Raw genomic sequence first — 14,870 nt, 5'->3', positions numbered from 1 at the left:
ACTGTTGCAAAACCCTGGTCGATGATTAAACGTAACTATAAAAGTCAGTGCCGTAGAACAAAGTTAAATGAGCTCCTGAGACAGAGGGTTGATGACGACAATGATTATATTTTTTTGCTCTCTCGCACTGCCGCTACAGCATCCGTATATTCAGAACGGGTGTAGAAAAAAAATTTGTTACTTTTTTAATTCGACTAGCAACGACAAGTGAAGGACTGCCGCAGAGCACCCTCCAAATAAAAATGACATTCCTGTTACTGTCATGTTTTTACAACGTGATGCACACTCGCATCCCCCTTTCGCAAGTGGAAAAGATTTTCGAGGAAGGTTACGGGGTGCGAGTGACTCCGAGAAAGGTAAAATAAGGAGGAAGGGAAAAGCTTGAGGGTAAGGGTGGAAGGAGTGCAGGAGGGATGGAAAAGCAGGAAAGTCTAGAGGGTTGCCGCGCAAGGGGTGCTAGGGGGGTTCATAGATGTGCAAGGTTCGATATAGAAGTTCCTCTCTGGTTGCCGACTAAACGGCCAGCAGCTCGACCTTACGTCTCGCATACACATTGACTACTTTTGGAGTTGGCCTTCTCGCTTTACGCTTAGCAAAGTGCCAATTTTTTACTTTTGACTTTCGACTTTTTTGTTCCTTTTTTTTACCGCCCTTCTATGGTTAATAAATAAACTGTGCTGTTGGAGTTTGAAGATTTTTTTTTTGGTAATGATATGGTAGTGCAATTTGAACAAACTCGATCAAGATTGTAGAACCTTTTTTCGTGAAAACCAATAGTTGCAGGATGGATTTTTAATTTTATTCAAACTTGTATTAACTATTAGAACGAGAAGCGGAAAGAGCGTCTTGTGTAAAAAAATGATGGGGGGGGGGGGATACAAAAGAAAAATATGGGTTTCTTACGCGATGCCATTATTCATTTTCACAGCTGCGACCTACCCCAGAGGTCTACTCGTTAATTCGCTCGCGAGTTTCCGTATTCAAATAAAAGGACTGTGTTAACACCCCCATAGAGTATGGGAGCAAGAGAAGCAGGGAACTATTTTTTAATGAAAAAGACATTTTTCCCAATGCGGAGAGATCCTCTCCAGAATAAAATTACTCCAGAACAGTACATCAAGTTTGCATAAGAATAGAAATTTGAAAATTACATTTTCCATTTAAAAAAATATAAAATTTGATCTTTATCCCACCCCCGTAATACCACACGAAAATCAAACACAATCGTAATACAATTAATTTTATAAAGTACCAAAAGAATAAAAGTAAAGAATATTTGTAATTAAAAAATTTTTAATTACTCACCTGACCATCGCAGTAGCTTGACTTCTCGCTCTGCCAACCCCACGAGCCTCAACACTAGCAGCTGTGCGAACAATCAATTCGCGACACTGTTTCTGCAAACCGCGCAATTCGCACTCAGCACCTTCGATCCTCTTGGCAAGTTCCGCGAGGGCTGCGCTTCCTGGTGCAAGCTGAGTCTCCAAGGTCCGAGCCAGCCGACGCAACGTCGCGAGGCGTCGCTCCCTCTCGCTCAATTCCTGCTCGCTGCCACTGTCAGAAATTCCACTGTCAGACAGCGAGCCGCCCCCCTCCTGTGCTAAGGAGGAACCAATCACCATGCTACTACTGCCGTCCTGACAGTTCTCAGAATCCTTATCCTTTTCCTTATCCTTAACGGAGGTCACGGTATTGCCGTTCTGCAAAAAAAAAAAGCAAATACCATAACAAAATACAAATATCAATAACATGCCAATAACAGAAATATAATTCACATTATATATTACACTGCAAGTATAAATACATAACACATCGGGTTCTCCCGATATAATTCGAAAGTCTGACGTTCTAAGGGTGGTACAAAATTGTCAATCCCTATACAAAATCATCCCTCTTGGCAAGATTGGGAAGGCGTTGATTGGATCGTAGTGTACCAATATCCAAGGGAGTCTGAGAAGGCTCTCTCCTGAGTATGATATCGAATATTGTATAATCCAGTGGCGGATGTCGGTCCAAGAGAGGAGATTGGAGGGGAGGGGGGTAAGACGATGATGCGACGAAGAGAACAGAGAGAGAGGGGGGGGCAGGGTATATTCTCTATGAGTGAATAAGAGAGAAAGAGAGAGAGAGAGAGAGAGAGAGAGAGAGAGAGAGAGAGAGAGAGAGAGAGAGAGAGAGAGAGAGAGAATGAGCGTGTAGGACGGAGAGAGGGAGGGAGGGAGGAGGAGGAGGGTCGTTCAAGGAAACCTGGAGTGTACGAGAAGACCGTAGGAGAAAGCAGACGGGGTGGGAGTAGATTTAGGCTGTTTGCAGCGGCGGAGACGCGTGGAACGAGCCTCCGGTAATGAAAAGCGCGATCCGCATACCAAGTAGTAACCCCCAGCCTAACCTACATACACAGACAGCTATACTCTTCCGTAACGGGTAGTGGATACCAACAGTTCTGGTCAGACAGAACGAAAACAGTCCTGTGCGTATGTTTTTGTTTTATGCCCTTTTTTTGAACTTAGTTTTTTTTCATACTTCACTTTCATGGTACGTTTCTAGTATCCTATAGTGTTACTAATCACATTTCCTGAGAAAACAAAGTACACTGTTGGGAATTATCGTGTAGTCGTGCACTGGTTAGACTGGCCCACACAACTGGAATATCAGGTACGTTTATTGTTATGATTATACGTCTCATTCTTGTGACCGACGACCTTATATAGTTTATCGTACTGTATGTATATTGTATTTTATGTGATAATTTTGTATAAGAGTTTCTAGTCGTTCAGAGAACTCTTTTATACTGTAAGTCATAAGAGCTTGGCTATAGTGAAGGACACGGAATTGATAGAAATTTTGTAAAATAAGTTTGAAATAGAAATTGCAATAATGTATTAAGTTTTTGTTTATTCCGACAATAGATATTACGTATTGTCTTCGATTGAAGCTGCGTATACATGTAGCTCTGTCTCTGGAGGATAAGAGCCGCCTTAAGAAATCTAGAATACGTGGAAACCCGTGAGTCCAGTAATATCGGCGATTAGCCGCAGCACTACGAAGCCGTTCGGATATCCATTTGCAGGAGTGGAAGGAGTCAGGAACTTCTCCAGTAGGTCCGGGCACCACGCTCGGCCCGCTGATCCTCGGGTGATATTAAATTTGTATTTTTACGCTGATTCCACGGGCCATCCCGCTACGTGAGCCGAAAGGGAATCGTCCGGGCGATTAACGATCCGACTCCCTAGAGATGCTCCAGGATCCCCGACACCCTCGCGCTATTTTTACGAAGGCCAAACGATTCCGAGACTCCGATGCGATGCCCGGACCTTCCTCTCCCATTTGGTCGACATTTTATTTAGTAGCTATCAAAATGTATGGATTTTTTCCATCTCTTTTATAACCAGCAAATCCTAGGCTAGAGAATCAGCTGCCATTTTTTGTGTTTCATTTTCATTTTTGAAAAGACAAAGTGTCCCCAGGAAGTCACCTCTGCGTACAGAGCACGGAGAATATTCAGAACGCAATGCGCCGTGACTGCATACTATTTTTTCAGTGCACTAAACAAGAAAAATGAGCCAATCCCACGCAATCTGCTTGGCGGGAAGTTTGATTTCGACATGAGTATACAGAGGATTTCCAGGATGTTTTCACGGAGAAGTCGGGGATCAGGGCCGTACTGAGGTATATCTCAACCACGATTATTCCCCGGGGTATTGTAAATCCAGTAGAGGAGTGCGAGTGTGTCGTCTCGATTTCAGGAAGCGGCGCAAGAAGTCTTGACTGAGTCAAGAGGGATTCTCATTGGCAAAGGAGCCAGAAAATCCGGGAGTAAAGAATCAGGGTGAAAATGCAAAGAAAAAAAAAAGCCTACAGTCGTCGGATAGTGTGGGTATGCCAACTTTGGGGGGAGAGGGATTCTAGGCAGAGCCGTACGTCTTCCTGACAGGCGAAATGAGCGCAGGGCAATCGGGAGTCGAGCCTGCGAGTAACCCAGTGCTACCAATTTTACTACTACTAGCGACACCACTGTCGGTCCTACCACCACAACGGTATCAGACGTTACTGCACTAGTACTTTCTTCTTCTATCGTCCGAAGGAAAGCGGGAGGATGCCAAGGAGTGTGCCCGATGGAGTAAGTCGAGAAGGGAGTTTACTTTATATGCAAATGCGAGACGGATGTGGAGGAAATGGAGGGATGTGACGGCGTTTAGGCGAGCCACGGGACCGACAAGTGTCATCGGTCAAAGGGTGGGGCCCTTTTCAAGAGGTGACGCGAGGTGCCAGTGGGGATAAGACGAAAATTCGTGATAGCAGCATAAAGTGGATATAAGGAGTTATTGAGCATAGAGTATTTTTATCTAGTTTCTTTTTTCTTTTTTAACTAGAGATCAACCTGGGTTAATGGCTACAGGTGAAAATCATATTTAATGTGCATAGACACCTGATACATCCGATTGGAAGTGGTGCAGTCTGTGGGGTTCTCATGATTCTCATGGCAACTGGTTGGTTAGCCAGTAGCGTCACGGTGATCTATGACCCTGACCCGAGCAAGGCATTGTTCCGAACGGTTCTTAATTGAATCTCAGATGAAATCAGTGACGGACCAGGTACAGCCTCCCATACACTTACTAGTTAACTGCTCTATTAGACGTATACTGTATGAGAGATGGGGATGCTGTCCTTAGGATAGTCAGTCGTTACTGTGATACGGGATTACACGCATGAAATATCTTTATTCTCAGGTACTAGAATTGCGTGATACATATAACCCAGGCTCGTTAGATTGCGATCGTAAATCTAACTGAACAAATGATCATATCCTTATGAATTATTTTGTTTATCCTTTATTCCATTTTTTTCTATAAGAAGCCATGAAATTTCTCAAGCCTGGATTCGTTTAATAATCAAGTATCCAACTTGACTATTAATTTATTGGTAAATTTTGTATAAAATCAAAATTTGTTCGAAACCAATGCTTATCATTAATATTTTAGTCAGCGGGTATAAATCAACAGTGCCTACTCAAAGTTTCAATTTCTACTGTACGAAAGCAGCATGTCGGGACTGTGGGAACCTATAAGAATAGGGGGAGGGGGGGGCCTGTTGAGGCGGCGAGATCTGTGAGACGTGGGAGCATAGTAGGGCCCCGTTTCAGGAGCGCGAGTAAAGCGGGGTCCGATTGCGTCCTGGAATATTATAAGGGGTTAGGATGGGCAGGTGCACGAGGTGGAGTGTTCTGCTACACCGTGACCATAGTCGAATACGAAGAAGGTGTGTAGGAGAAAGACAAAAGAATGAAAATAAAGAAAGAGATTGGAAGCTGAACAAGGCAAGAGAATCGAAAGAAGATACGAGGAAGGTGGAGGAGATACAGGAGGTTCGGAAAAGGAGGTGAGCCTTATACGCAGTCGGAATAGCCATCATCGTACAGTCTCTCAGGGTCAGGATGCAAAACACGCCGCCGTGCACTTAGTGCCCTTATGGTGGTCTTATGGTGCCGCCCGTGACCCACGCTGCACCATCATCCTACCGACCTTACCGACTCATCTCGATTCCGACCTCTATGCTTCATCTTCATCTTATGCCCATCATCTCTTGCCTCTCTCATTTCTACCTTCAACCTCTTACTTGCATCCACACCGTTACTTGTATTTTTCCCCGAACTGAATTATACTATGCATTAATATACTATAGCTTCTTGTAATATACGCACACTGTACATTACACTGCTCAGATCAGAGGACTCTGGCTATCATCGAAATGTACTTATATAATCTACGTATATCTTGTTCCTGTACCTTTTCTCTCATAGAGATCTGCACGATCGTTCGAAATCGCTTGCGATTCGTTACGAATCATTATGTACGTAATGGAAGGTCCACTTGAAATTAGTTGGATATGCGAATGGCACGATCGACCGACGCGGCTTGCTTCAGTTACTTCCGAGATATTGGTACGCATCGTGATCTTTCCGTTCTTCGACCTTTTTGCTATTTTAAATCGATAAATTTGAATTCTTGATATTTTCGTATTACTCGCTTTCTGTGGTTTCTTCCAGCGTCTGCTAGATTTAGATTTATATAGCTCTACAATTGCATCACTCTATTTCTTGAGCACTCTGCATTAGAATTTTGTTTTGTTTCGCTTAAAGCCCTCTGAAAGTTAAATTCGATTCTTCCGTTTTCGAGTTTATCGCGTACATGCAAAGTTATACACAGAAAACGCCATTTATAAGACCTACAGTTTTGTCTTTCTATACGTGATTCTTGAAAATTTCATTAGTTTCCAGGTTTTATGTTTTAATAAGTTTTATGTTTGACTGGTACCTACATATACCTAATCAATATTCCTAGTTGTTTTTAATAGATATTGCAGAGCATGATTAATTCATTAGATCCTCCTCGCTGAATGTTTATTAATACCTTGACAATTTATGTGTTCATTTTGATGTACCTAAATAAAAATTTGACAAAAATCAATGCCATTATATTTAATTATCATTCAGTCTAGATACGAGCCATTAAGCAACTCAAAAATTCCCAGAAATCATTGAAATGTCCAATAAAATTGACTTTAACATGAACAAGATTACCAAACCCTGATAAACCCTGTAATCCGCTTATCATCAGAAACTTCTACTCGAGTGAGAATAAAAATGAAATTCAAATCTTACTTGACAGCAGATATCTTGCTTTTCAGAAAGAAGTCGAGCGACGTCTCGCATCGATGACGCAACTTCGGACGTCGCACCAGCCTGAAGTGCAGCGTCGAGCACAGCCAGGGTATCTTTATCCCTTCTAAGGGCGCTCTGAAGTTCGTTAAGTCTAGCAGCAAACTGCTGTACCGCTTGGAGTGCACTCAACTGTTGATTAGCCCTAAAACAAGAAAAATAAAAAAATAATTTATTAAATTTATCCTTTTTTTACTGCACTTTGGTTTGTCTTACAAACCAATCAAAGTAAAAAAATATTTCACAAACATAATTGATATTTGTGAACGTGACCAATGACTACGTTATTGACAAAAGCGTAGCATAAAATGTGTGGACAGAATAAAAATCAAAGTGGAACTGGAAACGGAGGGATCCAAGTCAGGCAGTATTCGTCTTAATATCGATAGAGCCGTAGGGCATGGTCAAATTAAGCGGGAACTGTCATGTAAGCGTCCGTCACGTCGAAAGGAGGATAGGAAAAGAAAGCAAGGCCGTTGAGTAAACATGCTCACCAGCCCTCAATTTGAGAACCAATGGTATTGCCTTATCCCCGACGTTATTTACAGTCTCTAGTGGATAGGTACCAGTTCACAGTAAGTAAGTACTATCAGAATAGTGTCAGACAGTGTGACAGGAGCATCATTTTATCAAATAAAAACATTTTCCATGGAGCCAATACAAAAAGAGCCTTAGGGCACATGGTTTCTTTCTCTCATAAGGATAGACGCACACTGTATTGCGGATTAGAGACCTCGGAACACTCACGGATATGGATTCATGGATATATATTATTTATTTTTCATTGTCCAAAATTTGCCTGTATCTGCTACGTACTTAAGCCCTGTTTTAATTTTCAGCTAAGCGTTTGATCCCGTTCGCTGATAGGGATACAATCCCTGGCCAAAGGGGTTGACCAGTGACCCACTAGGGGTGAGAGGTCAAGTTCCGGCCTATTCCAAATTCCCGGCACAAGCAACCCCGGCTACCCTTTACTCTCTTCAGTAAGTATATCTATACGCATGAAAATTTCTGGTAGCAGAAGGGCCAAAACGATTCTATCATGTAAAGTCGAAGTAAAGCCCCGTAGGGTGGGCGTCGCGACGCGGCAAATTCCAACTGAGTAAACCCGTCGTCAATTAAGTCAGGTCTTGTCGCGATCAGGTCGTTCCTGTTCAGTTTACTAATCCCCTGGACACGGGCTCGCAGAAGATGATCCCGCCTACGTTTTCTGCACCCCCATACAATTTGCACTGCACGATACAACTATACTATACTAAACTATACCACATGTCTCTATAGTGCGCTATGCCGGATTACCCCTATGTTTGCTCTGGAGGCTTCATTACCTCTCACAATATTTACGTAGCGTCACCCAGAACTGGCCTATGGTCAGTCAACGACCCCCCTAACCATCGCCATAGGAACGACTAGGATCACTAGTCACTAGTACCAACCATAGCACTAGATGATACCAGCCTTAGGGCAGGGCTAGAAATTCCCCTAAACAGGATAAGATATTCATCTCACTTTACGTGTGACACTCACTTCTGCGAGGTCTCGTCCCAGAGACGATAAAGATCAGCCACCTCGTCCTTGAGAACTTGGAATCCTGGTAACGCCGAAGTTCCAGCATCGGTAATTAGACGATGCGTCGACACATTGAGGGCCAATAGTGCGTTCTTGCCTTCACTTATACGAGCAAGTTCATTCTGTAACAATAATAATAAAGAATACATTAGCAACTTCACAGAACGTATACAGTTCGCGTGTCCACATTAGATACACTTCAAATAAGGACCACACAATACACAATTTTCCGCCCACTAATATCTCTCTAGTAAGATTAACCAGCAGGAAAATTTACATTTTCATTTACAGGCAGGTTGAGGAACAGTTAAACTACACGCGGACAGATAAACGGAAGAATCCGAGGATAGGAAAGCATAAATAAGCTATAAGGGATGTATAGGTAGGTTGCGCCCTAAACCGATGGAGTAGCCACGTCACGTTGTCACGTCCCCGTCGTCCTACTTGAGGCGGCCGACGAGGGCCGCATAAATAACCTCTGGGTTTACGATGGCAACGAGAAGAAGTAACCCCCCCCCCCTTACCACCCACCACCCCAATGTCTAGGGTTACCATCCCTTGCCTCGTCACACATATCTATCTCTCCTTTGCGAAACCGTATTTTGCTATATTTGTTTCACTCTCTTTTTCTCATTCTTTTTACCTCCCCCCCCCCTCTCTCTCTCTCTCTCTCACTCTCTAGCATAGCAGCATCGCCTGACCACCGGTAGCTCGACTGCTCGTAAAGTTCACCCTTGCGGTCATACTGCAACCCCTGCGAGTCTCCATCATCCCCTAGGAAGCCAAAGTGCCTTTACCTCCTGCGATGAGAAGATACATCAACAGAGGGACCAGGTCGCAACCAGGTGAAAAGAAATTCGTAGGCAAAGAAAAGGGAGAGGAAAGTGGTCCCCACTCCATCCAAGAGAATATCAACAGAAAACATAATTTTTATCTCAATAAATCTCTCTATTTACATCTTGTTTTAGTCCAATGAAATGTAAGTAACAAAAATGTATTTAAAAAAGATGAGAAATGCGCTAAGAAAAACAGAAATCCAAAAGACTAAAATTATGGTACAGAAATTCAGAGCCACACGGTACAGTATGGCTCTCTGTGTCGCCCAATGGAAAAGTGGTTGGCATTGATATTCCAGGCGCATTGGAAAGGCAGCAGAAGCAACGGGCCGCCCCTTCGGAGAGACACGCGCATTCCGATCTAATTCAATTTCCAATCAACAGCCAATCAATTGATTCGAATTCGGTATACAGAGAGCGGCCGCTCTGCCTCCGGGACTTGCATGCCTATGAGGTGCTCTTTCTAAAGCTTCTCTCTCCTTCCCTCTCCCTCTACCTCTCTCCCGCTCATTCTCTCATTCTACCTCTCTCTCTCTCTCTCTCTCTCTCTCTCTCTCTCTCTCCCTCCGTCTGTCCCAATGTATCTCCTATCATTTTCTCCTTTCTTTACTTCCATACCCCTACATCGAGAAACCGTCACGTACCCCGGTAAAACGGAGAATTAGCTTTTTTTTTACGCCTATCAGGTAATACCGAGATACTAACTGGAACAAAGACCCGCTTCCACTATTTTAATTGCTATCCTTAGCAGCCAATGAAGGGACTCCTCCTGTCTACCTATAGCTTTCATTCTTTGCCTTTATTTTACTCTTCTTTTATTCCTCCTCCTTATCTTCGTCTTATTCGTGTTCTTCGTTCAGTTACTTATATGTCACAGTGTGCTGCTACATATATATATATATATATATTATGGTCAAGTAAATATACGTTCTTTTAGTCTTGCGATGTACATCAGTAGCTATACTCATTGGGACGTCCTGAAGAAGGTTCGCGTATTGCAAAAACGGCTTAATGCCAGGGAACGATTACCGATTGCCGAATAAAGGCTCAGTCCTTCTTTCTCGCCATTCGCCACCATCTTGAGTCTCGATCGTATCATGCGAATAAGGTCTAGAGTGGATACGGGCGACTTTTTAGTCGCGTGCGCGGGACGTTCATTTATTTTACTCGAGTGCGCCGACGGTCTCGTTAACAGATTTTAACGCTCTTCTTCGATTTCATTATGGCGCATTGAGTGATTCGTTAAATGGAGAAGGTAACAGGCGGTCACACTTAAATCGAGTGAAATTTTAGCGGTAATAAAAAATAATAATGAAAGTACTAGAGTACATTCCTAAATAATAAAAAAATCGACATTACGACTAAACGGTGCGGTATAAAACTTTTGAAATAATGTACTTATAAATTACATAACCGGTTCCTCTTTAGTATGGCCTATACGAACCCACCCATCCATAATGTCTCTACGGAACCGAAAAAAAAGTACGTAAAACCTCAGCTGATTTAACCGATCGAGCCTGAAGCTCACGCGAGATCCTGCATATCCGACAGACTTTAAGGAAGCGGAAAGGAAGTAACGCATACATCGGCAAAGACGCGGCAACGTAAAAGCAGCCTGCCAGCTTCCGCTTTCTGAAGGTATTTCGTACCAGCATCAGGGTGTTAGCAGCGCGCCTATAAAAAGCGGCCGATGCGCGGAATAATAAATCCGCTGGATTATTAGTATGGTCGACGTGCATCCGCGGCATAACATAACCGCCACACGGCGCACGAGGTTACCTTCGTGTTGCGCCCTTCGCTACTTAGATAGCACCACTTTATACATGTATATGCGCGTGCATCTGCACATGCTCATACGTGCAGATGCACCTTCACCCAGAGATACTGCTGCGCATGTAGGTAAAGCTGCGATACATGACAAATCCACGTAAATCTCACCGCCCCGTGCATAACCGTCCCTCCTATCGCATGTGCGAGCGCATGTGCATGCGCCGATCGAGCCTGTTTACAAATGCATAATACATGTGCAACACTCAATTCTGATCCGCGCGCCACACTGCATTCATTCATTCCGTCGCGCCTTCCGCAATCCGTCGCGCATTCGAAATCGCCGTCGCGTCTACTCGTGAACCGGTTAGCAAGAGCCAATCAAAGAATGAGGTTAAATGGTGGGAAAAGGTTTTAGGTTCGCAGAGGAAAATGCATATTCATGAAAGAAAATTTTGTTTTAATAAATTGTCAATCGTTGTGTAAAGACAAAAGGAATTGACGGGATATTGGACTGCGCAATGTACTATATGTTATCGTCAAGTCGAGAAGTGGCGTCAACCGCTTTTGCAAAACGGCAAAGGGAAAAATAAAAAATAAAAGGTTAAGTTTCGAGAGAGGAAGCTGCAGGGAAATCGGAAGTGGCAGTAGTCAAAGTCTTCCGGTTCCTCGTGCATAATGCAGAACAGGGACCGAGTTCAGCGAGCAAATGTTGGACGCTAATACATCTTGATGATAGATAGAGCGCATGTGTTTGGTCTTCGCAATGAGGGTTGGAGGAGAAGGGATGCCTCGAGGGGGTTGGTGCTGGTGGGGTGGCTGCTACCTTCTGACTCCTGGCACAGGCAGGATGCTGGAACTCCTGGTACGGGGATGAGAAGCTGGGAAGAAGGGGGAGGGGGTTCGCCGATGGGGGTGGGCCTCATGGGGGTGGATAGGTTGGCAGGCGTGTTCGCCAGTTGCGATTCCGGGCACGTCGCCGTCAGACGAGCGTACGTGCGACACGACTACGCTTTTACGCCCCCCCCCTCTCTCTCTCTCTCTCTCTCTCTCTTTCTCTCTCTCTGCTTCCACCTTTCTACCGTCTCTTCTCTTCTCTATGCTTTACTCTCTTTTATACGCTCACTCATTTCCTGTCTCTCTCTTTCTTCGTTCCTCTGGTTTTGTTATATTTCTGTCTCTTGTGTTCTTTCTGTTTCAACTTAGCCTAGGCTCGTTTTGTTCCCTTCGTATACTCTCCGCTTTCTTTTGATACGCTTTCTCCGTTACCTTTCTTCTTTTTCTGCTCTTTATACTAAAATGCATGCGTCACGAAGTTGATTTCAATATCTGGGAAAATATAAATTCGACGAATTCTTAGGTGGATCGCGAGGGACTCGTGTCATTATTGTTCTGTTATTGGCGAATTTCAAAAGAAATATCATTGACTCTTGATTCCATATAATTCAACGATTTTCCTCAAGCACGTTAGTTGAAATTTTTTCATTAATTTTTATAAAGCGAATTTTTTTTTTTTTTGGCCTGCTAATTATCGGTAACGAAATGTCTTAGTTGGGTTAACGATTATAGCAAGATTTATATACAGAACAATATTAATACAAAAAATTACTTCGTGAATAAGTCGCGATATCGATTGAAATATTAATTACCGCTTCCCTATGAAATACAATGTAAGAGTCCTTAAATGTGTAACTGACCTCACACCCTACCAAACCTATTGTTAACAAGTGTATGTGTGGTTATTCTATCGGAAAAGTGGCGTAATCTGTCCGAATGTAGCAAAGATCTGCCGGTAAGGAGAACAATGAATTATCGATAACATAGATACATATACAGTTTTCGTACAGTTACCAGTGATACCTGGTAAAGAAGTCTAAATCTTAGTTTTACCTACAATGTTCTACAGTTACCGACCATCGTTCACATTATGTGTATCAACTGTCGATAAATAAACATCATAGTTAGTCCCATATCAACGACGTATTTAAATAATCTTAATTCCAATCGTTTGTAAGTCCTCGACAATATTAAATAGTCGATCCTTTGATTGTAAATAATGAAAAATAACTTTATCTAGAAAATTGCCAAAATATTGATTCATTCTGGCGTGCATGGATATGAAGTAATGGTCGGCAACATTGAAATAATAATTTTAAAGAAGAAAAATTTATATTAATGTTAGTCAATTTTTAAAAGATTTATAAACTTTAGCTCAACGCTTATCCAGTAATATGGTCGCATAAGAAAACTTAAAGGAGGAAATCCTAAATAATGACTTCAAGGATACTGCTATGCTTGCACATTTTACATTGAGAGAAATTGACGATTTTTATGATACGTACAAAAACCTGTCAAGTGGCAATTACCTAGAAATTGTCGATTAGGCAATATTCACAATAGCACACTAATATGTTTTTTCTAAAAAGAAAAAAAAACAACCTCGAAGAATCCAGCATCGGAATTCTAGACTATCTTAACCTAGTGTAGTCGTTAACAAGCGATCACACAGCTTTGGGTGCCTAGCATAAAAAAATATTATTTGAATGTTGCCGCCTTTTCCTTCCTACGCACGCGAGCTAGGCACTCTTGAATCACTATTTGGGGAATTTCCCAAACGAGACTATTCATTATTTACAATTAAAAGATCGACTATTTCATATCGTCAATGACCTATAAAGTACCTACAAACAATCTACAAACGATTGGAAAAAAATTTCAATCCATGGTAAATCGGGCGCTATGTATGGATAGTTCATTTTTTTCAATGGATGAAACCCAACTTTACATAAATATATATGTTATTTAAATAATTGTGCAGAAGATACCTTATGCAAAGAACTGTGCCCAACTTATTTTTACGGCCTAAAGATTATGGGAGCTTCCCGATTGAAAAGTACCGATCGATACAAGACAAATGGAATCTGATGATTGATTGGTTCTAGCAGAATATTTTCGTAACAACCAATGTGTCATTCTGTGCTTATTAACCGACAAACCGACATTTTGCACAACGGTTCATTAACTACGTTCGACCGATTAATAACTGTGTACACAACAATAGACACGCAAACCGTCGGGAAGTCAACACTAAAAAAGAAAATTTTTGATGTTTATAATGCTTCAAAAATTATTTCTTAAATACCATTAACAGTTATGTAATTTATTCATAGTTATTACAAAAATATAAAAACGTGCAATTATTGACGCTTAAGTTTTACGTAAAATTAGTGTTGAGTTCACGTAAGGTGGTGAATACTGCTTGAACAAATGCAATAACATATTTTTCAATGCCATTACTGATCCTCACTGTGGTTTGGTCATAAAAATATCGTCGACCAACGAGAATATCCGACACAATAGCCATGATAGGTATGTGAATGGGGTAGGATAAGGATAGGTTAGATCAGAAGTCAAATGCTATACTGAGTTAACATATGTTGGGGGATGATCTGTATACAATTTTTTTTAAATGTCGTGCACAATTTTTCGCGTTAAGATTTTCTGTGCACAGTTAATAAATAATAGTGCAGAATTGAACGGAACACATTTCGTGATACACAAGTCTTTAGCTAGTAAAACTAGTTAGCGTGCAGCTTATGATGCACAGTTCTTCATATAAAATGTCTTGTACATACATACATAGTTTTTCAATGCACAGTTGACATATCCACTACTTTTCGATTGAAAAATGTAGCTGTCGTCAGTAACAGAATTTCACCTTATACCCGTCGCAAGCTAATTTTTTCAATCGAAAGTGATAATTACCATACATTAAATAATAAACATGCATAATAATTGTTTGGAAATGTCAAAACCTGCCACTTCTCGATAGTCTAGGAATAAAAATTTTCCATAATTATTGAAAAGGTCATTCGAACATACATCGACTGTATACCACTTTAAAGGACTTTACAATTTTAAACTGCACCACATAAGACGTGCTAATAGCACAATAATTAAACTAACAATACTAAACTCAA

The 14,870-nt window shown here is 41.8% G+C and overlaps 1 protein-coding gene across 2 annotated transcripts in view; it reads right to left on the bottom strand.

Moving 5' to 3' along the window:
- LOC107265729 overlaps positions 1-14,870 on the bottom strand; it is a 100,898-nt gene that overhangs the window by 5,228 nt on the left and 80,800 nt on the right. For both annotated transcript variants that reach the window (XM_025082989.1, XM_025082990.1), the window contains 3 exons: positions 8,246-8,409; positions 6,662-6,863; positions 1,306-1,700 (listed from right to left, as the gene is read on the bottom strand). In XM_025082989.1, the coding sequence (XP_024938757.1) occupies positions 1,306-1,700; positions 6,662-6,863; positions 8,246-8,409 (761 nt within the window). The remainder of the gene's footprint in view (positions 1-1,305; positions 1,701-6,661; positions 6,864-8,245; positions 8,410-14,870) is intronic.

Source organism: Cephus cinctus, unplaced genomic scaffold (assembly GCF_000341935.2).
Source record: "Cephus cinctus unplaced genomic scaffold, Ccin1 Ccin1_scaffold0238, whole genome shotgun sequence".
Classification (NCBI taxonomy): Eukaryota; Metazoa; Arthropoda; class Insecta; order Hymenoptera; family Cephidae; genus Cephus; species Cephus cinctus.
This window is presented reverse-complemented; position numbering and strand designations above follow the sequence as displayed.